The sequence below is a fragment of the Chlorocebus sabaeus genome, chromosome X, assembly GCF_047675955.1.
Source record: "Chlorocebus sabaeus isolate Y175 chromosome X, mChlSab1.0.hap1, whole genome shotgun sequence".
In the NCBI taxonomy this organism is placed as follows: domain Eukaryota; kingdom Metazoa; phylum Chordata; class Mammalia; order Primates; family Cercopithecidae; genus Chlorocebus; species Chlorocebus sabaeus.
In genome coordinates, this window is record NC_132933.1 from 841,789 (window position 1) to 869,246 (window position 27,458).

The 27,458-nt window shown below is 36.9% G+C and overlaps 1 protein-coding gene across 6 annotated transcripts in view; it reads left to right on the forward strand.

The window, feature by feature from the left end:
- F8 (coagulation factor VIII) overlaps positions 1-27,458 on the forward strand; it is a 218,915-nt gene that overhangs the window by 78,113 nt on the left and 113,344 nt on the right. For all 6 annotated transcript variants that reach the window (XR_012091877.1, XM_073013275.1, XM_073013274.1 and 3 more), the window contains 7 exons: positions 526-747; positions 3,818-4,079; positions 5,501-5,672; positions 12,291-12,384; positions 16,544-16,758; positions 18,556-18,706; positions 24,618-24,827. Coding sequence is in view for 5 of the 6 variants with exons in the window: in XM_073013275.1 (XP_072869376.1) it covers positions 526-747; positions 3,818-4,079; positions 5,501-5,672; positions 12,291-12,384; positions 16,544-16,758; positions 18,556-18,706; positions 24,618-24,827 (1,326 nt within the window). In the remaining variant the exon portion in view is untranslated. The remainder of the gene's footprint in view (positions 1-525; positions 748-3,817; positions 4,080-5,500; positions 5,673-12,290; positions 12,385-16,543; positions 16,759-18,555; positions 18,707-24,617; positions 24,828-27,458) is intronic.

Below are 27,458 nucleotides of genomic sequence, written 5' to 3' on the forward strand. Positions count from 1 at the left end.
GATAATTCTTGCTTGCATATTCGAATGCAGGATGCTGCCATTCACTGTTATAAAAAACTCTGGAAGAGAAGGAAGTGATGAAAAGTGTAAACTTAGTTTTGAACATGTGGGTTTTTTGAGATATCTAGGTGGAGATGTTGAGAAAGTGATTGGCTGTATGAGCCTGAAGTTCCAGAAGAGTTCAGGAGAGGAGACAGAAGGAGCAGTCTGAGAAGTAGGAGAAAAAACCCCAGAAAGATGTTGGCACAGAGGCCAAGGGAAGAGAGAGTTTTAAGAAGGAATGAATGGTCAACAGATGCAAATAAAGACTGAAAAATGTCCATTGGATTTAGCAGCATGATGGTGATTGATGACCTTGGCAAGAGCTGTTGGTTTGATAGTAGCCCAATATTCTAGATAAATTTGTTTACAAGTCAAGGTAGCAATAAAGTGTCTAAGATCAATTTGTCCATTCTGTCCTAGCAAGTGTTTTCCATTTCAAATTCTCTACTTCTTAGCCATACGTGTCTTATTCCTACTTTACAGGTCTGATTGGATGCCACAGGAAATCAGTCTATTGGCATGTGATTGGAATGGGCACCACTCCTGAAGTGCACTCAATATTCCTCGAAGGTCACACATTTCTTGTGAGGAACCATCGCCAGGCCTCCTTGGAAATCTCACCAATAACTTTCCTTACTGCTCAAACACTCTTGATGGACCTTGGACAGTTTCTACTGTTTTGTCATATCTCTTCCCACCAACATGGTAATATCTTGGATCTTTAAAATGAGTATTATAAATATCCAGTCCTACTTTTAATAGAATTTACTGGACAATGTACAGGAATATAGTGTGTTGCTGAAGGGGGCATTTTAGAGTTACTGTGTTAGACCTCAACCAAGATCCCCTAGTTTCTAGCTTCCAGTGTAAAGTTTTTACCTTGACTATAAAAGGGCTTGAGTATTAGTAGGACTCATGGATTTTTAGTTAAATGTCTGTGATGGAGAAAAGATGGCTTATGGATGACTGAGGTGGGAAAATGAGGAGAATAGTATGCCCTTGGTTTCTCAGCCTTCTCCCATTAACTATGCTCCAATATTGAGAGAGGAACTGCAGGTTGTAGCTGAAGAGATTTTTTTTTTTTTTTGAGAAATCTAGGGAAATGGAAAAAAGGCATTGCCTAGGTTGCAACTGTAAGGGCTCCAGTATATCAGTAGTAATGCCCAGAGCAGTAAATAGCAAATATGACAGGCTATTGTAGAGCAAGCTTGACTTCAGACACCAGACAACTAGAGGCACTCTGTAGATACCTGGCAGTATATGAGAGACACCTGTGAAACTGAGGGCAGGTAAGGAGCTAGTGATTTTTAGGACAAGTAACATGGGATTGAAAGCTGGTCAGCATATGTGAAGCACCACATGAGGTTTTCAAGGACTATCGGGTGGGAACTTTGCAAAGGGTCAAAGGTTCTGTGTAAACAAATTAGGATGATGGTAACTACAGTTTTAAATTATTGTTACTATAACTTTATTTGTAACTGCTAGTTGTGCAAATTCAGATTGCATCATCATTTCACCCCAATTTTCCTTATTTTTGTATTTATTCTGCTAACTCTTAATCTTGGATCAACCTAATAACCCTCTTTCTCTACCCCTCTTGTGGCCATTGAAGGCTTAGTCAGTTTGTGCTGCAATAAAAGAATACCACAGAATGAGTAATTTATAATGGACAGAAACTTATTGGCTCACAGTTCTGGGGGCTGAGAGGTCCAGTATCAAGTTGCCAGCAACTAGCAAAGGCCTTCTTGCTGCGTCTTAACATGGTGGAAGGCATTACATGACAAAACGGCAAAGAAAGGGTGAGAGAGAGAGAGAGCAAAAGGAGGGTGAACTCACTCCTGTGATAATGAATCCACTCCCATGAACCCTTTCCCCAGATAACTGCATTAGTCCATTCATGAGGGTGGAACCCTTGTGACCTAAACACCTTTATATGTTCACCTCTCAACACCATCACAATGATAATTAAATTTCAATGTGAGTTTTGGAGGGGACAGACATTCAAACCATAGCAAGAGCTGTTGGAGAAAAATGTCAGAGAGGCCTAATCTTTTATATTTAACAGCATTTCTTTCTTCCTAGTACTCTCATATTAACATTCTCCTCAGGTTCCTTGGTTGACTTAGAAAAGAGATTTGATCTTGCCATGTATCCACCATTTTCCTCCTTATGTTCTATTAGTGACCTTGTTTATAGTCCTCTGTAGTGATTAAGAATAGAAATCTCTTTTCCTCATCCATCACATAATATTTATGGAATTTTGACAAGACCTTAGTGGACAAAAAGTGTCATACTGAATGAGTAACAGGAAGTTGATGCACAAACAAAATTCTTGCAGGCACAGAGGAATAGGTCATTTACTTGTATATGATCATTGTCAATCAATCATTGTCCAGTTGGAGCCTGATTCAGTTTAACAGTTTATTTTTTGTTTTGTTTTTTTACTTTCACAGATTCTATCCACTGATTTTAATCTTTATTTTTCAGAAAAATAATGCTTTATCTTATTGAACCTCAGACAAAACACTTCGTTTTTAGATGCAGACTGAATTATGTTTAAGGCTACATGAACCTCAGACTAGTTGTTTGCTGCTCCTAAAACCTGCCCTGTTCCTCATAATCAAGTAAACAGGTCTCCCTTCTTAGAAGTATTTGATCTTCAAAATTGCCCTATGTTATAAATACAGCAGGAATTATTATTATCCATTTTACAAACCATAAAGATGAGACTGAGAATGTTGAATAGATTTGCTGTAGGGTTTACAACTAGTCACAGGCAGACATGCTCTTAAAATACATATCTCCTTGATTTTAAGTTGTATCTTGTCATGTTTTTATGAACTTGGAACATGTCTTAAAGTTTATATCTACACTAACATTTTTCCCAATAAGCTGTTATTAAATCAATGATTTGTATTATAATCCAATAGGGTAAATATAGAAATCATTAGGTGACTATGGGGATGGGGAGCTGGTCTGGTCTAGGCTTCGAAATGCTGAAAATACGCAGTTCTTCAAGTCTCTTTGTTTATCATTTGGCTGTAGGGGAATGATAGGCTCAAAACCAGTTCCAGAAGGGAAATAGTAATACATATTATAAGAGCAAATGAATAACTTTTGAAAAGGAGGTAAAATATATAGAGAGAAGGATCAGGCAGAAGGGAAATGGTGAGTGCAAAGACCAGAGGAAGAAACAAGCAAGTACCAGATAATCCATATAGAAATAAGTATATATAGGAAAGTGGCAAGAAGGGAAAGTGATGTGGAAAGGGGGGTGCTTAGGGGAGAGCCTGGAAGGCCTAATAAGAGAGAAAGAGTCCTAAAAGTTAAGGTAAGTGATATAGTTTGGATATTTGTCTTCACTGAAATCTCATGTTGAATTGTAATTTCCAGTGCTGGAGGTGGGGTCTGGTGGCAGATGTTTGGATCATGGGGGTGAATCCCTCATGACTTGATGCTGTCTTCATGATAGTGAGTTCTCATGATATTTGGTCATTCAGAAATGTGTGACAACTTGCACTCTCTGTCTTGCTCCTGCTTTCACCATGTGACATGTCTCCTCCCCCTTCACCTACCCCCATGATTGTAAGCTTCCTGAGACCTCCCTGAAGTCAAGCAGATGCCAGCACCATGCTTCCCATATAGCCTGCAGAACTATGAGCCAATTCAGTCTCTTCTTTATAAATTACCCAGTCTCTGGTATTTCTTTATAGCAATGCAAGAACAGCCTAATACAGCGGGACACTCTGACATTGTTTGGTTTGTCTGACTCCAGATGGCATGGAAGCTTATGTCAAAGTAGACAGTTGCCCAGAGGAACCCCAACTACGAATGAAAAATAATGAAGAAGCGGAAGACTATGATGATGATCTTGCTGATTCTGAAATGGATGTGGTCAGGTTTGATGATGACAACTCTCCTTCCTTTATCCAAATTCGCTCAGTTGCCAAGAAGCATCCTAAAACTTGGGTACATTACATTGCTGCTGAAGAGGAGGTCTGGGACTACGCTCCCTCAGTCCTCGCCCCTGATGACAGGTAAGCATTTTTTGACTATTGGTACTCTCTCTTCCCCATACTCAAAAAGTTCTTACCAGTTATTCAAACCAACAAATCCTGAAGCCATGTTTAAGGTTGGGTACGGGTATGGAATCAAACGGCAAGAGTATTTTTTTTTTTTATTATACTTTAAGTTCTAGGGTACATGTGCACAACGTACAGGTTTGTTACATATGTATACTTGTGCCATGTTGCTGTGCTGCACCCATCAACTCATCAGCACCCATCAACTCGTCATTTACATCAGGTATAACTCCAGTGCAATCCCTCCCCCCTCCCCATAATAGGCCCCGGTGTGTGATGTTCCCCTTCCTGAGTCCAAGTGATCTCATTGTTCAGTTCCCACCTATGAGTGAGAACATGCGGTGTTTGGTTTCCTGTTCTTGCGATAGTTTGCTGGGAATGATGGTTTCCAGCTGCATCCATGTCCCTACAAAGAACACAAACTCATCCTTTTTTATGGCTGCATAGTATTCCATGGTGTATATGTGCCACATTTTCTTAATCCAGTCTGTCACTGATGGACATTTGGGTTAATTCCAAGTCTTTGCTATTGTGAAGAGTGCCGCAATGAACATACATGTGCATGTGTCTTCATAGCAGCATGATTTATAATCCTTTGGATATATACCCAGTAATGGGATGGCTGGGTCATATGGTACTTCTAGATCTAGATCCTTGAGGAATCGCCATACTGTTTTCCATAATGGTTGAACTAGTTTACAATCCCACCAACAGTGTAAAAGTGTTCCTATTTCTCCACATCCTCTCCAGCACCTGTTTCCTGACTTTTTAATGATTGCCATTCTAACTGGTGTGAGATGGTATCTCATTGTGGTTTTGATTTGCATTTCTCTGATGGCCAGTGATGATGAGCATTTTTTCATGTGTCGGCTGTATGCATGTCTTCTTTTGAGAAATGACTGTTCATATCCTTTGCCCACTTTTCAATGGGGTTGTTTGTTATTTTCTTGTAAATTTGTTTGAGTTCTTTGTAGATTCTGGATATTAGCCCTTTGTCAGATGGATAGATTGCAACAATTTTCTCCCATTCTGTAGGTTGCCTGTTCACTCTGATGGTAGTTTCTTTTGCTGTGCAGAAGCTCTTTAGTGTAATTAGATCCCATTTGTCAATTTTGGCTTTTGTTGCCATTGCTTTTGTTGTTTTAGACATGAAGTACTTGCCCATGCCTATGTCCTGAATGTATTACCTAGGTTTTCTTCTAGGGTTTTTACGGCATTAGGTCTGCATTTGGAAACTAACATAGCAGAGTGTCAGAGAAGCTTGTATTTTTCTCACTCCTTGCCTTGATTGAATCATATAAGCTGTTTTAGAGTTGGATTTGAGCCTACCTAGAATTTTTCTTCCCAACCTCGCATCTTTTTTTTCTTTTATACAGAAGTTATAAAAGTCAATATTTGAACAATGGCTCTCAGCGGATTGGTAGGAAGTACAAAAAAGTCCGATTTATGGCATACACAGATGAAACCTTTAAGACTCGTGAAGCTATTCAGTATGAATCAGGAATCTTGGGACCTTTACTTTATGGGGAAGTTGGAGACACACTGTTGGTAAGTTGAGGAAACGATTTAAGGTCTGGTAAGAAGAAAAAGTCTAGAGAGTTTTGAGTTTCTAAAATACTTCATAATTCAGCCTTGTCTCCAATGGACATGATCTTTTAAAAGCTATAAATGTTACACAAATAATAGCTGATTGCACATATTTGAAGTATGAGTATATAGAATAAAAATTTAATGTCACCCATTCAACTCGACACTCCTTTGAAATACTGCTTAGACATATCCTTCCAGATCTTTCCCCATTAATTATGTCGTATAGGAGTCAGCAGACTATGGCCTATGAACCAAATTTGGCTTGTGGTCTGCTTTTGAATAGTCTATGAGCTTAGGTGAGATTTTACATTTTTGAAATATTGTAAAGAAAAGAAATGAGCATGGGAGGAAGGGGAGGAGAAGGTGGAGGAGGAAGAGAATATGTGACAGAGGCTAAATAGGGCTCACAATTTTAGAGTATTTAACTATCCAGCCTTTTCCAAAAAATGCTTGCTTGCCCCTGATCTAGGATATTAAGAATGAGTATGGTGTAAGTAACAGAATACTCAATGGACAGTGGTTTAAATAAATAAGGGTTTATTTTCTTCACAAGAAATTTGAGGATAGGCCGTCGGTTGCATAAATTCAATTGCTCAAGAATGTCATGAAGAGCACTGGTTTTTAGATGTGGAGTTTTTTTAGATACTGCCAAACTGACTTTCAGCAATTTTGTACCAATTTATATCCCCTACCATAAGTATATGACTGCCCTTTTCCCCACACCATTGCCAACAACATATATTATAAACCTTCAGAAAAAGTTTTCAATTTGATGAGCAAAATGTTTATATGTTGTCTTCATTTGCATTTCCCTGGTTAGTAGTCAAATTGTATATTGTTTCATGTTTGTTGGCTATTTGTATAACTCCCTCTGTGAATTGCCTGCTTGTAAATTTTGTCCAGTTTTCTATTTGGGTAGTCATCTTTTGCTTATGTATTTGTAAAAGGCCTTTATAGATTACGGATATTGACACATTGTCATTTATCTTTCAAATGGTTTCCTCACATTGTCACTTGTACTTTTTGTCACTCCTTTATGATATTTTTTTGTCCTTCAAATATTTTTTATCTTTATATAGTCAAAACCTCCTATCTTTTATCAATCTTTTCATTTAACTTTCTCTGGATCTTTTTCACTTTTATTTTCTGCCTAAGAATGTCTTTGACAGCTCCAAGAAATTATAAAAATAGTCTCTATTTTATTCTCTTACTTATATAGCTTTATTTTTACAGTGAACAATCTAATTGCCCTGGAAGTTACTTTTGGATATAGTGCATAATTCAAATAGAAATTTTCCCAAATGGCAACTCACATAACCAATCCTTTTTTCATTAGTTTGAAAATGTCTTCTTTATCTTATACTAAATTGCTAAAATCTGGGATTTTTAATTCTCCTTAACTAATCTGTTGCCACACTATTTTAATGACTTCAACTTTGTAATATGTTTGATATCTGTATGACATCTTCTTTCATTGTACTTCTTCAAAATTTTTATTAGCTATTCTTGTACAATTTTTCTTCATAAATTTTGTTTACATATTTTTCTTTTATTGATGTTTTTGAAGATTGTATACTTTTATTTTTATTCATTAATTTTAAAAATGCATAATGACACAATAATTGTACATACTTATAGGTGTGTATTTTGAGTTATTTTTACTGGCTAATTTAAAAATGGGTAAACAAGAGCATACAATAAAATGTAAATTTTCCTCCCTCTTGGACTTCCAACCCCATAGTCTGACAGACAGTCATTGCTGTGGGTTTGTATACTCCCCTCCAGAAATAGTGCATACATGTATGAATGTATGTGTGTGTGTGTGTGTGTGAGTGTGTTTCACACAAAAACAAGAGCAGTGTAAATTAGTCTGTACCTTGATTTTTAAAAAATAACAATATATTTTGAATTAGCCGGGCATGGTGGTGCATGCCTGCAGTCCCAGCTACTCTGGAGGCTGAGGCAGGAGAATCACTTGAATCTGGGAGGCGGAGGTTGCATTGAGCTGAGATCACACCACTGCACTCCACCCAGGGCAACAGAGCAAGACTCTATCTAAAAATAATAGTAATAATAAAAAGTAACAATATATTTTGGATATCATTTCATGTCAACATATAAAGATCTACCTCATTCTTTGATTTATTCAGGTTATGCTCTGGATACCTTGCTGAATCCTACACTTAAACATTAACTCAAAATGGATCCAAGATAAAATGTAAGAGCTAAAACTACAAAATTATAAGAAAATAACAGAATAAATCTTTGTGATCCTGAATTAGACAATGGTTTATTGGATATGACACCAAAACCAACAAGCAACAAAAGAAAAACATAGATAATTGTGCTTCATCATACTCAAAAACTTTCGTGCTTCAAAGGACGCCCAGAAAATGCAAAGACAATGCATAGAACTGGAGAAAATGCTTGCAAATTTTTTATCTGATAAGGATGTAGTATTCAAAATATATAAAGGACTCTTTCAACTCAATAATAAATAGGCAAATGACCCAAATGAAAAATGAGCAAAGGGTTTATACAGACATTTCTCCAAAGGTTATATACAAAGTGTCCAATAAGCAGTTGAAAAAATGCTGCATGTCAGGGAAATGAAAATTCAAACCACAGTGCAATACCACTTCACGACCACTAGAATAAGTATAATCAAGAAGACAGATGTTAAGTGTTGGTGAGGACATGGAGAAATTGTAGCCCTCATCAATTTATGAAGGGAATGCAAAATAGTGAAGCCACTTTGGAAAACAGCTTGGCTATTCCTCAAAATGTTCAAAATGGAGTTATTATATGACCTGGCACTTCCACTCCTAGAGATATACCTAAGGGAAATGGAAACAGGTACCCACAAAGACTTGTATGCAAATGTTCATAGCCCCACACTGAAAACCATTCAAACATTCACCAAATGGTGAATGGATAAATAAAATGTGGTATATACATATAATTGGAATTCTATTCAGCAATTAAAAGAAAAGAACTAATTATACACGATAAATACAGATGAAACTCAAAATATTGTAAGTTAAAGAAGTCAGACAAAAGACTTACATATTGCATGATTTAACTTATATAAAATATACAGAAAAGACCAATTTATAGAGCAGAAATCTCTTCAGTGATTGCCAGGGGCTGGGAGTGGAAGCAGGGAATGCCTGCAAGCCAGCATGCAGAGTCTTTCTGGGGTGATGGAAATATTCTAATTCTGGATTGTGGCAATGATTGCACAACTCCATACATTTACTAAAAACCATTTAATTGTATACTTATAATGTGTGAATTTTGCAGCATATAAATTATTCTTCAATAAACATATTTTTAAGTGGACAAATAATCAGACAGAAAAAGCAGACTATATTCAAAGAAATGATAATTAAACTGTTATGATTATTAATGTAGTATACTTAATTACCTCTACATTTAATGGTTAAAACAACAGCTGTTTTATTATTCTTATAGATTATTTGTGTCAGGAGTTCAGGCTCAGCTGGGCAGTTATTTATCATTGACCAAGGTCACTTGATGTTGATCAGTGGATCTCGAGGGACCAAGACAGCTTCACTCATATATCTGGTACCTGAGTAGCAATGACTTGACAATTAGAACTACCAACCAGAGCACCTACATGTTGTCTGTCCATGTTGTTTGGCTTCTTCACACTGTGGCAGCCTCAGGGTAGTGGGACTTCTTATATGGTGACTCAAGGCTCTAACTGTGTATTCTTGTTAATAAAGCAGAAAATGCCTCACTTTTTGCAATCAGCATCAGAAGTCACACAGCACTTTATGCCATAATCTGTTAGTTGAAAGCAGCCAAAACCCACCTCGAATCAAGAAGAGGGAAAATTTGATCTACTTCTTGATGAGAGAAGAGCCAAAGAATTGCAGACCATGTTTTAAATTGCCACATAGACTGATAGCTTACTTCTCTAGAGCAAAAAAGAAAGTAAGAAGACAATTAAATCATATCTTTCTTGTGTTAAAAGAAAATATCAACCTAGCAAGAATTGCCATTTTATTGGCAATTTATATCAATATTCAATAAATAAATAACTTTATATTAAAATTTAAAATGTAGAGTATAAAAAATGAAAGATCAATTATTTTTTATTAGGCTAGCATAGCATTTGGTTATAAACCTGACTATGTCACCATGAGAAAGGAAAATTAAAAATTACAGACCAATTTCATTATAAACATGGGTTCAAAAAATCCTAAACAAAAGTTTATAAACCTAATACAGCAATATATTAAAAAGATAATACATATTATGAAGTTGACTTATCCCAGGAGCACTAGATTAACATTAGAAAATCAAATGTGGCAATCTACCATATTAACACATAAAAGGAAAAATATAATTTGATAATTCCAATAGCTTCTGAAAAAGCATTTGTCAAAATTCAACATCCATTCATAATAAAAACTCACAGGAAATTGGGATTACAAGGAAATAATTACCATTATCCTGATAAAGATCTGCAAAAAACTTGTAACCATTGTACTTGGTGGTGACAATCAGAAATCCTTCTGTTTAAGATCAGGACAAGACACAGGTGACAGATATCACCATCTCTACTTAATATTATATTGGAAATCCTAGTGAGTATTCTTAGGGCGAAAAGAATGGAAAAAAAGCATTTTAATATTGGAAAGAAACAAAACTGCTGTTATTTGAAGTATCATTCTGCTGCTTAGATGCAGATAAGGAATCAGCTGCTTCATGGGCTTACCAAATGACTGGGTTTTAAGACAAGAGCAGAAGTGGAAGTTGTATTTTTATCCTCATATCACACAGCTCAGATCTGGAGGTGGGATTGATATTTTAAGGGTTCTTCACTGCAGCTTTCCTCTCTCTCTCTCTATCTCTCGATAGGGTCTCATTCTGTCACCCAGGCTGGAGTGCTGTGGTGTGATCACAGCTCACTACTGCAGCCTCGACTTCCTGGGCTCAAGTGATCCTCCCACCTCAGCCTCCCAAATTGCTGGGACTACAAGCATGCACCACCATGCCCAGCTAATTTTTAAATTTTTTGTAGAGATAAGGTCTCACTATGTTACCCAGGCTGGTCTTGAAATCCTGAGCTCAAACGATCCTCCTGCCTTAGCCTCCCAAAGTACTGGCACAAACCACTGCACGTAGGCCTTTGTTTTATTTTACAGCTGGTGCAATCAGGCAATACCACCTGCCACCCTTGCTTAATACTGTAATCAACTGTCCTCTTGGTCATGCCTGCTCATTCACTGAAGATTTTATCTCCTGAAACACTGTCTCTTTCTCTATTATCAGTGAATTTAATGCCCAAATACTGAAAAAGGCTGAAAGGAAGCAGTGTCCTCAGCAGACATCCAAATTTCAATTAGTGTGAGAAGGTGCAGAGAACACTTCCTGAAGCAAATGAAACAATTTTTAAAGAAATGGAAAGGGGCCTTTAGGGAGAAACCTAAGTACTGTCGCCCTCCACATTGTCAACTGAAGAATCATAAGTTTGTAAATTTGGAGTGGAAAGGATTGCAGGCTGGGAAGTGTAGCCTCTGGCAGCAACTGGAAGCAAGCACTTTGAAGAAGGAAGGATGAGTTAGGGATTTATGCTGAATGAGTTGGCTAAGTATACATATTTAACAGGTTCCAGGAAGAGCTGTGAATATTTATGATGGGGCACATGCAAACATGCATATTACATACATTCCATGTTCACTTTGGGATGGAGACTTAACATTTAGATGCATGAAAATTAGGCTGTATATGTCAAAAGATGAAACAGAGGACACAGAGGCAGCCTCTGTAAACTGGCCAGAGCCAGTCCATGGTCAGTGGTCTCTCATCAGGAAGGAATGCTGGTCAGTCGTTGTGTCAAAACTGCACAAAGGGAGGGGAATCCAGCACGTCTTTAGAAAGGACTGGTTTATGTTTAACCCTTAAGAAAGAAAGTCTAACAGCAGATTAGGGAGGGAGGGAATGTAACAAGGCATGCCTGATCTCCCATCCCATCATGGTCAGAAACTCAGTTTTTAAGCCATCTCTGGGATCTCCTCGGTCGAGAAAGGGGTCTCTTCAGTTGTTTGGGGATGTTTAAGATTTTATTTTTATTTTTCAGTATCATTGGGTTTCTAGTCCCATATTCAAACAACCATCAATTGAAAGTATTCAAAAAACAACCCAAAACAATAAAAGATAATAATACAACAATAAATAATAATACAAAGAAACAATACAACAACTATTTACATAGCATTTACATTATATTATGTACTATAAGAAATCTAGACATGAGTTAAAGTGCATGAGAGGATGTGCATAGGTTATATGTAAATACTACATCATTTTACATTAGAGACTTGAGCATCACAGAGTTTGGTATCTGCGGGGGTCCTGGAACCAATCCCCCATGCATTCCAAGGGACAATTTCATGAAAAGACCAAATATTTTGAGTTTTATCTAGCCTCAAATTACTATAATGTAGATAGAGGCTGCTTTTATTTATCTGGAGTTAGACCACAGTTTTCTTGTTGATCCTAGTTGTTTTAGGATTTGATCTTAGATCTCACTTATACTTTCAGATTATATTTAAGAATCAAGCAAGCAGACCATATAACATCTACCCTCATGGAATCACTGATGTCCGTCCTTTGTATTCAAGGAGATTACCAAAAGGTAAGTATTCCCTTGATTTATAGCTCTTTTTTACCTGTAGATACAGATTAAATCAATATCATCAATAACAGCTAAAATCATGTTGGTCCTTTCTCCAACTGTTGGCTGGACCTCAAGCTCCAGTCTAAAGTTATAAAAATCAATTATAGGAATCCTCAGGTGATGTTTCATGTAAATTAGTGAAGAGTCACCTGATGTGTTTTTCCTATTACCTAGTGGTGATGTTCAAATATTGCACAGCCAATTAGATTGTCTCTTTTCCACTGCAACTACTATAAATGCCCTAAAATCTTGAAGCTGATTCTTCTGGCACTTAAGATAATTTTTTTTTTCTGAGTACAGTTTTCAGCTACATTCCACACTTTTGGTATCCAGTGTGGTATTCCACACTTTGGGTATCTAGTTTGATATTTTTAGGATTCTTTGCTGCAGCTTCCATGTTATTGCTCTTCCTTGTTCTCTCTCTCTCTGTCTCTCTCTCTGTCTCTCTCTCTCTCGACAGGGTTTCACTCTCACTTTTGGTATCTAGTTTGATAATTTCAGGGTTCTTCACATATTCATTTCTAAATAGTTCACAACTCCAGTTTTTATTTACTATATTGTTTGTTGTTTAAAGATTTATTTTTTCTTTTAGTAGATTGGATGTTATATGTATTCTTCCTATTATTTAATTTTGGATGAATATTTATCAAAATAATAGATGTGTATGCTTAAAACTACAAAAGGACTGCCTCCCTAGAGGCATCCATTTTTAAGAATTTCTGTTTTGATTTTTGGTGGTTATCTCTACATCTCTAAAAAGTTATTTATACTGCTAACTCTTTGTTTTTCAACTTTAGACACTATATAGTTACTTTGTTTTGTGCTTCTTTCCATTCAAGTTATTTCAGTTTTATCAGTGTTTTCAGTTCCATTGGCTATCATTAGAACTTTAAAAATATACTAAACATCATCTTTTAGTAATATATTTTCAATCATGATTGGAAAATATCTTTTGACTCCATACTTCATAAATTAAGGATATTAAAAACTGTACCCCTCACTTTTCCTTTCCCCAAACCTTTCTTTTCTCCACTGCTGCTAGCCATTCCTTTACTTTTACAAAACTAAACTTGATAACATTTACATTTTATACCGTAATTTGAAATAACTCTTCCTTGCTTTGTCTATATATTTTTTCTAAAGCTTAAAAAATTAAAAAACAGCATTGTATTATTTTAGTATGCAAGTTTCTTTTTATAAATGTTAACTGCAGAACTAGGTAATATGCTATGATTGCTCTCTTTTCTACAGCTCAAGTGATTTTACTATTAAGATAAAATAATATGTGGAAGGAAAAAAGTTGATCTCACAGAAGTAGAGATAAAATAGTGGTTACTAGAGGCTAAAGAGGGGAAGGGGAGGGGGAGATAGGGAGACATTGGTTAATGAATGCAAAATTCCAGCTAGATAGGAGGCGTAAGTCTTAATGTTCTATAGCACTGTAGGGTGACTTTAGTCAACAATGACATATTTTCAGATAGCTAGATGAGAGGATTTGGAATGTTCCCAACACAAAGAAATGATAAATGTTTAAGATGATGGGTATGTACTAATTACCCTGGTTTAATCATTACACATGTATACATGTATTGAAATATTACTCTGTACCCCATAAATATGTGCAATTATCATGTGTCAATTAAAAAATAAAAAGATCAAATAGATTCTCCTTCATTATTCCTCATCAGTAGTTTGATATCATGCTCAATTTTCGCTTTTGTATTAGGACCATATTGATCTTATAATTTTTGTGTCTGTATCCTGAAGTAAGACTTTGTTTTCTTTTATTAGGAACAGAAATGTATGCTTCTTCAACCCTATTTCTTAGGCCCTTCAGTTTCTTAATCATTCTGTTTATTGCTTAGTATCCAAATCTTTTATTTTTTTTTTTTTGAGACAGGGTCTCACTCTGTCACCCAGGCTGGAGTACAGTGACACAATCTTGGCTCACTGCAACCTCCACCTCCCAGGCTCAGGCTATCCTCCCACCTCAGCCTCCTGAGTAGCTGGGACCATAGGCGCACACCACCATGCCCAGCTAATTTTTAAAAATTTTTTTAAAATTTTTTGTAGAAATGGGGTGTTACCTTGTTGCCCAGGCTGGTCTCAAACTCCTGAGCTCGAGTGATCTGCCTACCTTAGCCTCCCAAAGTGCTGGAACCAAATCTTTTTCTTTTTAAAGACATTCTTGCAGTTAATAGCATTAACTTCTTTTCTCTTGTACATTTCTATTTTTTGATTTCTTCTTTTGTTTTTCTGGAAGTATATTCTCAAGTAACTTCTAAATATGTGGTACACAGAGGGTGAACTTTCTGAATCCTTCAGTATCACATCATGGGCAGAAAGACTGGTTATAAAAATTTTCCTGCTGGGTGCAGTGGCTCATGCCTGTAATCCCAGCACTTTGGGAGGCCAAGGTGGGTGGATCACTTGAGGTCAGGAGTTAAAGACCAGCCTGGCCAATATGGTGAAAACCCATCTCTACTAAAAATACAAAAAAAAAAAATTAGCCGGGTACTGTGGCGTGTGCCTGTAATCCCAGATACTCAGGAGACTGAGGCAGGAGAATTGCTTGAAACTGGGAGGTAAAGGTTGCAGTGAGCCAAGATCATACCACTGCGCTCTAGCCTGGGCAACAGAGCAAGACTGCATCTCAAAAAAAAAAGAAAAAAAAATCCTTCCCCTGTTTTCTAATATTCCTTATTGCTGATAAGAATTCTTTATTTGTATTTCTTTATGGAAGAAGGCATAGTACAGAGTACTGGGGAGATTTTGAATGTGTATCCTGAAATTTGGAGGCATACATGGATACAGTTACTCGTAAACTGCTTTTTCCATGGAGAATTTTGAAGGCTGTAATGCCCGTAATAGTGGGCAAGAAGAGAGGGCAAGAGTGGAGCAGTTTACCTTTCTGCTGTTTGACATGAGTTTCTTCTGTAACAAGTGAATGCTGTTGAAAGTAGCTGGGCTTTACCCCTTTTGAAGATATTCTGCCCAAGAAGGCAGTTAGGCACGCTAAAGGGATAGCAGAACCAATAGAGTATTGGATGTATCACTGGAAGTAAGAAGAGCTGATGGGGAAAGGAGAGTTGCAGAAGGATAGCTGAAAGAAACATCTCTCATGTCATGGAACTATGTAGTGCTGAGGTCCCCATGGTAACTCGAAAGAAACCATACATGTGTCCTATGAAAAGACCAGCATTTGGGCACCTCCCACACAGAGAACTTTGATGACCAAATAGTGTTATCAAAGATAGAGCAGCAGGACCTGTTAAACAAGAGTCTGTTTGCCCTTTCTTTTATTACCTACCCTCCCTCACCCCCAGCTCCTGGAAAAGGGAAGAGAAGGCTGAGAAATATTGAAAGAACATACTACACCATTCCCTTTCTTTTTTTTTTTCCGCGACAGGGTCTCACTCTATCCCACAGGCTGGAGTGCATTGGTGTGATATTGGCTCACTGCAACCTCTGTCTCCCGGGTTCAAGCGATTCTCATGCCTCAGCCTCCCAAGTAGCTGGGATTACAAGTGCCTGCCACTACACCTGGCTAATTTTTGTATTTTCAGTAGAGATGGGGTTTCACCATGTTGACCAGGCTGGTCTCAAACTCCTGACCTCAACACCGTTCCCTTTCTATGGGTTCTCTAACCATAGGTCAGGCATAACTTAGTGAGGTGAGGAAGAGCTTAGAATGAATATAAAATTAAAATTTTGATTTATATTGGATCTTCAGGTATTAAACATACCCAGAATGAGACTTAATTACTAAAATTAGTTCTTGTCCTGAGGACCCATTACCCTGAGGGCAGATCTCAGTTCTTGCTCCCTTTCCTCACAGAAGTCAGAGACTGTATCCTAAAACTCCAGTGCCAAGCTCTTTGACATATATTCAGGCCTGAAACTTTCACAGTCGACTGGATAATCAATTATAGCTTTTTTACTTTTCTGAAAAATTGTGTGAATCTTAAAATTATAAGAGGCGCAACTTTAGCTTCCACTTCCTGAGAAACTTCATATGTACATACAGATTTGTGGAACTCTTGCAACAACAACATGATTACCAATATGTGGCTTGTTGTACTCTAATTGAGCTATTTCTGGGTTTGCTTGTGGATAGGTGTAAAACATTTGAAGGATTTTCCAATTCTGCCAGGAGAAATATTCAAATATAAATGGACAGTGACTGTAGAAGATGGGCCAACTAAATCAGATCCTCGGTGCCTGACCCGTTATTACTCTAGTTTCATTAATATGGAGAGAGATCTAGCTTCAGGACTTATTGGCCCTCTCCTCATCTGCTACAAAGAATCTGTAGATCAAAGAGGAAACCAGGTGAGTTCTTGCCTTTCCAAGTGCTGGATTTGAAGCTAAAAATGAGGTGAGATGCACATAAATTCTCAGTGTATGTCCCCTTATAACCTGAAGAAAATATAATGGTTTGCAATATAGGTCAGTAAAAGAAATGAGCTTAGCTTTTACTGAATTTGAGTTTGGTGTAGTAAACATGCCTGCTGGATGGATAGGCCATAGAATGTAGGCCCTAGATTTTTCCTAGTCTGGGATTTAGCTCTCTCTAGGTGATCCTCCCCATTTTTACATGTCTACTTTCAGATGACCCACAAATTTGTATCTACAGCCTAGATTTCTTCCATGGGCATCTCATTATGGGTGATTCAAAAGCACCTCAAAATTAACATGTCTGCAGCATGTAGCACAGTGTATGGCACTTAGTAAGAGCCTAATAGGCTAGGTACAGTGGCTCACGCCTGTAATCTCAGCACTTTGGGAGGCCGAGGCGGGAGAATTGCTTGAGCTCAGGATTTGGAGACCATCCTAGACTTTGTCTCTACAAAAAAAAAATTTAGCTGGGCATGGTGGCATGTGCCTGTAGTCCCACCTACTCAGGAGGCTGAGGTGGGAAGATAGCTTGAGCCCAGGAGGTCAAGGCTGCAGTGAGCCTGGGTGACAAAGCGACACCCTGTCTCAGAAAAAAAAAAAAAAAAGCTTAATAAATACTTTTGGGCAAAACATCAGGAAAGATATAAAATATTTCAAAATATGGCTAGAATGTGGACCATTTCTACTGCTTTAAAAAATAAAGCTACATTCTCTGAACAAGAAAAACTTAGTTCTTCACAAAAACTCATTGCTTGGCCCCAGAATAACTCGTTGCCATATTGCTGAGGCTTAACTATGTGTCCATTTGATTGTATTTATGATACATAAGATCCCTACTAGTCTGAAAACATTTCATTTGTTTAGAGAGTAAAGTATATGAACTTTGGTGCCAATAAAACACGTGGCACAAAAACTCAGAGAAATATAAATTTTGCCAAGTACTTGTCCTGACCAATTTTTCCTAATTTTAGTTTTTTCATCACTTTTGGGAAGATAACTGAAATATTATTCTATATTCTCCAATCTCCTCTCTTCAGTATTTTGGTTTATATAGCTATAGGTTATAAAAAATAAAGTTTATATGTATTAGTGAGGTTTACATATGAAATCTTAGCAGATCCAATTAGCAATTCATAAATCTAATTCATAAATCTGGTTCATATACAAACTGCTCTCCTGAAAAAAATTTGAATGTTTTAAACAGAAAATTTAAGGTATTAGTGTTGTTCGACATTTTTGTGGTTCACCTTATCTTTCTTATTTGATTTCTGTTTTTCTATTTTTAATTTTTTATAGCCTTGTGGAAGGTCAGTTGCTAGATGGAAGTTTAGGAAAGTCAGTATCTCATTTGACTTAACTAACTTAAGAAAGGCACTGAATAATCACTTGATTCTTTAAGGAGTTAAATCTTCTAATCTGAACATGAGGAGAATAAGGCTACAGACTGTACCCAAAAAATCAAGCAGCATATGTCCTTGGGTGCAGAAAAACTAAGTTCAGTGGGTCAGTCACCCTTTTGTCCTTGGGACACATTTGTTGTAAGCATATACTCACTGCTCATAGCACCCACCCCCAACTCCCAAGCCCTGGTACATGCCTAAGAGGAAATGGAATTAAACCAACGGATTAGATATATCACATGCATGCCATCGCTTTCATCATAGACTGCTAGCTCCTACCTGACAACATCAGCAGCATTTCTTTACCCTTTTCAATATATGTAATTAACAGATAATGTCAGACAAGAGGAATGTCATCCTGTTTTCTGTTTTTGATGAGAACCAAAGCTGGTACCTCACAGAGAATATGCAACACTTTCTCCCCAATCCAGTTGGAGTGCAGCTTGAGGATCCAGAGTTCCAAGCCTCCAACATCATGCACAGTGAGTAAAGCAGCACTTAAGTCCAGTGGGTGGTGAATAAAGAAAAATCGATGTAATCAAAGTGATGTCCAGATAATGAATGAATTGTATGTGTATATAAATTTAACAATTGTGTTACCTATAAATTATAATTTTTACTCAAATACACGTGATCATATAATCCATATTTTAAAAATCCAGTCACCATTTTTTCCTTTCAATGTTTACTTGGTTTCCCCTCCCTTTTAATTCCCCATCTCCTTCTATATTATGTCTTTTCACCAACCATTCCATGCCCAGGTAACATTTTAAGACATATTTTCTCTATAATTATATAATCATATATAAACACATACATACATTGTATTAGTCTTCTAATGCTGCCATAACAAAGTACTGCAGACTGGGTGGCTTAACCAGCAGATATCTATTGTCTTACAACTCTGGAGGCTTGAGATCAGGATGTGGGCCGCATTGGTTTCTTCTGAGGCTTCTCTCCTTGTCTTGTAGATGGCTTTCTCCCTTGTCTTCACATGGTTTCTCCTTTATATATCTTTGTCCTAATCTCCTCTTCTAATAAAGATGCCTGTAATGTTGGGTTAGTGCCCACCGTAATGACATTATTTTAACTAACTACCTATTTAAAGACACTATCTCCAAGTATAGTCACGTGCTGAGGTACTGGGGTTTAGGACTGCAAGGTATAAGTATGGGATGGGGGAACACAATTCAGCCCATTGTGTACATACACATGTGTATATGTTTATATATACCCACAAATCTGAATGGTCAAAAATATGGTGAAAAATTCCAATTGCACTATATGCTACAGGGAAATGCGAAATAGGATAACAATGAGATAGCACTTTATACCCATCAAACTGCCAAAATTATAATTACTAGTGGGCTTGTGGATAAAAGAATGTTCTCATGCTATATTAGTGGATAAGTAGTATAGTCTTTTCAAAACCAATATATGCCTTTCGAAATTCTGATTATTAAGATGTTTAAGATGGAGTGAGCACACATTTCCCTGTGTGTCCCACTGGATGCAACTAAAAATCCTGAAGAGGCCAGGCGCAGTGGCTCACTCCTGTAATCCCAGCACTTTGGGAGGCTGAGGCGGGTGGATCATGAGGTCAGGAGATCAAGACCATCCTGGCTAACACAGTGAAACCCTGTGTCTACTAAAAATACAAAAAATTAGCCAGGCGTGGTGGCGGGCGCCTGTAGTCCCAGCTACTCGGGAGGCTGAGGCAGGAGAATGGCGTGAACCCAGGAGGTGGAGCTTGCAATGAACTGAGACTGTGCCACTGCACTCCAGCCTGGGCGACAGAGCGAGACTCCGTCTCAAAAAAAAAAAAAAAAAAAAAAAAAAAATTCCTGAACAAAATGCATGGGAACCTTGAAAAGTTGTAATGTGGGTTATATTCACCTACCAGAATGTGGCATATGTTACAATTCTATTCCCCTCATCTCAAAGCGTTAGCCCTTTAACTTTGGGTTGAGCCTCATATTTAGTTTGAATTTCTAGTAATAGTGATATATTATTCTCCAGAGTTAAAGTCCTTTACTATCCATTATTCTAAAAATTTTAAGGTTGTTTAGTCCTTTGAGTTGCATTTTTATTTTTTACATAGTGCAAGGTATTGTTCTTTTATTTTATTTTATTTTTTCTATTCATAATTTCTCCCTTTCCCACCACATATTTTTCCAAGTAGGATGTGCACCTGTCACAGTATCTAGACAGTTAAACCATCTCATTTTCATGGAGACAGTGATTAAAACAAGAGAGATATAGTGACATAAGTAGAGCCAAAAAACATTTTCACTGAAAATGATATATAGGTATTGGGAGAAAAGAAATTTTTTTTCCTCTGGGATTTCTAATATAGCTTTTGGTGGAGATAAGAGTCTGAAATCGAGAGAGAAGAGATTGGAGTTGAGAAAAAGAGTCTGGGAAAGCACAGGGAGAGACACAAAGGCAGAGACCAAGAGACACGGGGGAAGGATCTTCAGAGGAAGAGTCCAGGGAGAAAGATGCTAAGACAGAGGTATAAGAAAAGAAGAACAAAAAAAGGACCAGGAGGAGAGAAACCCAAACCATAAACCACTCCTATTTCCATTAGCAGTAAAATGGATAATCTATTTTCATACAATGAAATACTATGTGACAATAAAGATTCACAAAAATAAAGCTATACACAACAATATGAATAAGTATCACAAAGACAATTTTTAGTAAAATTGTAAGTCTCAAAAGAATATATACAGTATTATATTATTTACATAAAGTTCAACAATGGGCAAAATTAACTTACATAGTTTAGGGATACAGAGGAAGAAAAGTATAAAGGTTAGTAAGGACATGATTATCATAAAAGATGGGATAGTGGCTACTTCTTAGAAGAGTTCATTTGAGAATAAACACATGTGTTTTGTGGGGATACCAGTAATATTGTATTTCATGACCTAGACGTTTGTTTTATAATTTTGTGTTTTAAAAAAATTGTAGGATTTATTTTGTAGATGGATCCTACAAATGATAGGGAAATTTCAGTAGGAATGAAGAGGAAGGGACAAGTTTAGAAGATAGAATGCACATGATTTGGTAAATAATTAGCTATGTTTGGTAAAGGACTAAGAGGATTCAAGGATGATTGCCAAATTTCTGATGTGGGTAACTAGGAGAAGAGACAGACAAAATGGAAGAAAGTGTATTTAAAGAAATGATAGCAAAAAACTTTCCAAATCTGGGGAAAGATGTAAATATTCACGTACACGTACAAGAAGATCAAGAATCGCTAGTCAGATTAGATTCAAACGAGACTATATGAGGACACATTACAATCAAACTGTCAAATATCAAAGACAAAGAGAGAATCCTGAAAGCAACAACAAAAAAGGAGCAAAACCACATATAAGGAAATTCCAATAAGGCAGAAACTTTACAGGTCAGAAGAGGGTGGGATGATATATTCCAAGTATTGAGAAAATGTGTCCTTCAGAAATGCAGAGAGATAAAGACTTTGCCACACAATTCCAGTTAGACAAGAGGAATAAATTAAAGACATCTATTGTACACTGTGGTGACTACAGTTAATAAGTTACCCATTCCAATATATAAATATATAAACATTGTGATGTACATCATAACATACTCTATTTTTCCCTGTCAATTAAAAAATAAATTTAAAAAGATTGGATAGAGAAGAATCAGCCATTCTAGTAATTAAGCCTGATTTCAGATAACCATTATGCAAGTTAAAGAATAAACTGGATAGTATGATATTAAAAAAACACAAAACCACCAATGAGATACACCAGAATGGCTAAAATTAAAAAGACTGTCCATACCAAGTATTGGTAAAGATGTGGAGTAATCAGAACTCTCATACATTTCTGGTCAGGTTGGAAATTTGTGCACTTACTTTGGGAGTATCTAAAGCCAAACATAGGCATACCCTATTGACTCAGGAAATCCACTCCTAGTATATACCTGAATCATGTCCCCTAGAATTCATATGCTGAAGCCCTAACACTGATATTTCAGAATGTGACTGTATTTGGAGATAAGGTCTTTAAGGGGTTTATTAAGTTACAATGAGGTTGTTATGATGGGCCCCAATCCAATATGACTAGTGACCTTATAAGAAGAGGAAATGTGGGCCAGGCGCGGTGGCTCACGCCTGTAATCCCAGCACTTTGGGAGGCCAAGGTGGGCAGATCACGAGGTAAAGAGATCAAGACCATCCTGGCTAACACAGTGAAACCCTGTCTCTACTGAAAATACAAAAATTAGCTGGACATGGTGGCAAGCTCCTGTAGTCCCAGCTACTCGAGAGACTGAGGCAGGAGATCGCTTGAACCCAGGAGGCAGAGGTTGCAGTGAGCCGAGATCACGCCACTGCACTCCAGCCTGGTGGACAGACCAAGACTCCATCTCAAAAAAAAAAAAAAAAAAAAAAAAGAAGAAGAAGAAGAAGAAGAGGAGGAAATGTGTACACACAGAGACACCAGGGATGTATATGCACAGAGGAAAGACCAAGCCAAGGAGAGGCCTCAGTAAAAACCAAACCTGCCAACACCTTGATCTTGGAATTTTAGTGTTCAAAACTGTGAGAAAACACATTCCTGTTATTTAAGCCTCCCAGTCTGTGGTGTATTGTTATGGCAGCCCTAGCGGACTAGTACAGCAGCCAAAAGTAGTGGGTACATATTTTACAAAAGACATGTAATTATTTAATCCATGTGGAGTGTCAAAAGGCAAAAATACAACAAATGTACTTTAAAGATTATAATTGGCTTTTATACATGGTTCTAGAATCAGATAGCCCTCAGAACCAAATACAGAACAGCAACCAGCAACGTAGTATGGATAGAAATTGGAAGTGAGGTTTAGAGACATCTTAAGTGATTACAGTTGGGCATTTTTGCCTTATTTGAAGGTGTTGGTCGCCTGCAATTGATGGAAGTTCAGCTGCTATAGTTGGTTGAGACTGAGCTGTTTGTTATAAAAGCATATTCCTAAATTAGGCTTTCAGTTAGTTCATCAACCAAACCAGGCTGCAACTTTGCTGTGCAAGGACTCAAGTGCAAAGGTACCCTTAGGCCAAATTCAGATTAATTTAAAAGGAGTTTATTTTTGTTAGCTATGTGAAATGAAGAGGAATCTATTTTTTCCAAGTGGACAGTCATATATTCTATTATCATTTACCAAATAGCTCATTTTTTTACTGTACTGGTTGGAGATGCTGCCTTTATTATATATTAAGTTTCAACTTATTATATATTAAGTTTCCACTTATATCTTGTCAGTTTCTGGACTCTATATTCTGTTTGATATATTTATCTATTCTGCATTAAGACTGCATCTTTAATTATAATAGCTTTATAATATCTCTTAATGCTGTATAGGAAAAAAACTTCAATTATTAATTAGTTATACTAAGCCAATGTCTGAGTATTGCTTAGTGGTTTGTGGGCAACCATCTTACACAGTACCTAGTAACAGAGTAGACAAGTGTTTATTGAATGGATGGATGGATGGATGTGTGGAAGAGGCTTTCAGAAACAATTCCCTTTATAATCTAAGGCCAATGTTACTTTTGCTTAGCTCTTTAGTTTGAAATAATTTAAAATGTACAGAAAAGTTACAAGAATAATACAGGGAACTTGCATATACCCTTTACCCAGATTCACAAATGTTTAACATTTTGCAATTTTGTTTTTGATTTTCTTTTCTTTATATACACACTTCTGTTACTTATTTTCCATTTGAAAATGGGTTACAGACATCACACCCCTTTACCTCTCAATACTTTAATGCACATTTCCTGTGAATAAAGATATTCTTTTACATAAACAGAATGATGTTATGAAATTACAGACACTTCAAAATGATAAAACACATTTCTGTAATTTACAGCTGGTATTCCAGTTGTATCAACCAATGCTGTCATTTATGGCATTTCTTCCTTGAGGTACAGGGATCTAGTACAAGTAACTACTTGTCCTGCTTCTTTAATTTCCTTGAATCTGGACCTTGATAACTTTAAGGTAACTTTAAGCACCCAAAGGTTTTTTTTCTGGTTGCTCCTCTGTGTAGTTACCATTTTCACCCTTGCAATTAATAAATGGTTTGAAGGGATATACTTTAAGACCATGCAAACATCCTGCTACTCATCAAAATGCCCCCCATAAAACATCCAAATTAATCTTTATCATGATGGTTTATGACTATCTCCTCACATTGGGATTGTGGCCCAACTGATTATTAACAATCTACTTCTTTTGAAGACATAATATCTCTTCCTGGGAATAAGATAATGGGCATAACATACAATAATTCCTAATTGTATCATGACGATCACAATCCAAAATACTAAATCTGTGATATGACTAAATCTCTTTTTCCCCATTGTTTTTGCAGGCATCAATGGCTATGTTTTTGATAGTCTGCAGTTGTCTGTTTGTTTGCATGAGGTGGCATACTGGTACATTCTAAGCATTGGAGCACAGACTGACTTCCTTTCTGTCTTCTTCTCTGGATATACCTTCAAACACAAAATGGTCTATGAAGACACACTTACCCTATTCCCATTCTCAGGAGAAACTGTCTTCATGTCGATGGAAAACCCAGGTTAGTTATGTGTATTATTCTTGTGCCAACAGCTGTGAATGCTTCACTAGTCATTCATATGCTCTTTTGCCCAATAACTCACATGTTCAAGTGATTCTGGTAATTGCCAGGCATTTTAATGACAGCACCCACTCAAGTATTTAACTTAAGAGTCTTTGCTCTAAAAAGTGCCTTCACATGCCAAGGGCTAATTTTTACAATTTTTATGGATACATAATAGTTGTGCCTATTTAGGGGGTACATGTGATATTTTCATACAAGCATACAATGTGTAATGATCAAATTAGGGTAACTGGGATATTCATCACCTCAAAAACTTATTATTTCTGTTAGGAACATTCCAATTCCACTCTTCTAGTTATTTTGAATTACACAATAAATTATTGTTAACTGTAGTCACCCTACTGTAATATCGAACACTGCAACTTATTCCTTCTATTTAAGTGTAATTTTATACCTATTAATCAACCTCTCTTCATTCTACCCCATCCAACGTACCCTTCCCAAACTCTGTTAAGCACCATTCTACTCTCTATCTCTGTGAGATCCACTTTTTAAGCTCTCATATGTAAGTGAAAACATGTGATATTTGTCTTTCTATGCCTGGCTTATTTCACTTAATATAATGACATCCAAGCTCACACATGTTGCCACAAATGACAGGATTTCATTCTTTTTAATGTCTGAGTAATATTCTATTGTGTACATATACCACACTGTCTTTATCCATTCATCTGTTGATGTATACTTAGGTTGATTTTATATCCTAGCTATTGTGAATGGTGCTGTAGTAAGTGTTGGTGTGCAGCTCTCTCTTTGATACCTTGATTTCCTGTCTTTGGATATATATCCAGCAGTGGGATTGCTGGATCACATAGTAGTTCTATTTTTAGTTTTTAGTTTTTTGAGGAAATTCCTTACTCTTTTCCACAGTGTTTGTACTTATTTACACTCCCACCAACAGTGTGCAAGCATTCCCCTTTTGCCACATCCTCAGCAGCATTCATTAATTTTTTTTTGTCTTTTTGATAAAAGCCATTTAACTGAAGTGAAATATCTCATTGTGCCTTTGGTTTGCATTTCTCTGATAATTATTGATGTTGAGCACTTTTTCATATACCTGTTGACCATATGTATGTCTTCTTCTTGTTTTTTTTTGAGATGGAATCTCACTCTGTTGCCCAGGCTGGAGTGCAGTGGTGCGATCTCGGCTCACTGCAAGCTGCACCTCCCGGGTTCACGCCATTCTCCTGCCTCACCCTCCCGAGTAGCTGGGACTACAGGTGCCCACCACTACACCCAGCTAATTTTTTATATTTTTAGTAGAGACGGGGTTTCACCATGTTAGCCAGGATGGTCTCGATTTCCTGACCTCATGATCCACCGGCCTCGGTCTCCCAAAGTGATGGGATTACAGGCGTGAGCCACTGTGCCCGGCCTGTATGTCTTCTTTTGAGAAATGTCTATTCAGATCGTTGTCCATTTTTAATAGGGTTCTTTGTTTTATTGTTATTGACTAGAGTTTCTTATATATTGTGGTTATTAACATCCTCTCAGTTGTATAGTTTGCAAATATTTCATCCCATCCTAAGATTATCTCTTCACTTTGTTAATTGTTTCCTTTGCTGTGCAGAAGCTTATGGCTTGATATAATCCCATTTGTCTACTTTTGCTTTAGTTCCCTGTGCTTTTGAGGTCTTACCTGCAAAATCTTTCCCACACCAATGTCCTGGCACATGCCCCCAATATTTTCTTCCAGTAGTCTCATACTTTCAGGTTTTATATTTAAGTCTCTAAGCCATTTTTATTTTATTTTTGTATATAGTGAGAAATAGGGGTCTAGTTTCATTCTTCTGCATGTGTATATCCAGTTTTCCCACACCATTTATTGAAGAGACTATTCTTTCACTGGTGCATGTTTTTGGTACTTTGTCAAAAATGAGTTTGGCTATAAATGTGTGGATTTATTTCTAGGTTCTCTGTTGTGTTCCACTGGCATATGTTTCTGGTTTTATGCCAGTACCATGCTGTTTTAGTTACTACAGCTTTGTAGTATAGTTTGAAGTCAAGTAGTGTCATGCCTCCAGCTTTGTTCATTTTGCTCAGGTTTGCTTTGGCTGTTTGGAGTCTTCTGTGGTTCCATACAAATTTTAAGATTCTTTTTTCTATTTCTGTGAAAAACTTCATTGGTATTTGGATAGGTATTACATTAAGTGTGGTAGCATTGCTACTTTAACAATATGAGTTTTTCCAGCCCATTAACATGGGATAGATACCTTTTCATTTTTTTGTGTGTTCTTCAATTCCCTTTATCAGTATTTTAGTTTTCATTATAGAGATATCTAGTTTTATTGTAGCTATTGTAAATGATTTTTTAAAAATTTCTTTTTCAGGTTGTTAGCTCTTGATATATAGAAATGCTACTGCTTTTGCATGTTGGTTTTGTATCCTGCAACTTTACTGAATTTGCTTATCCGTTCTAATAGTTTTTTGATGGAGTCCTTAGTTTTTTGTGTGTGAAATATAAGATTATGTCATCTATAAACAAGGAGAATTTGACTTCTTCCTTTCCAATTTGGATACCCTTTATTTCTTTATCTTGATTACTTGCTCTGGCTTGGACTTCCAGGA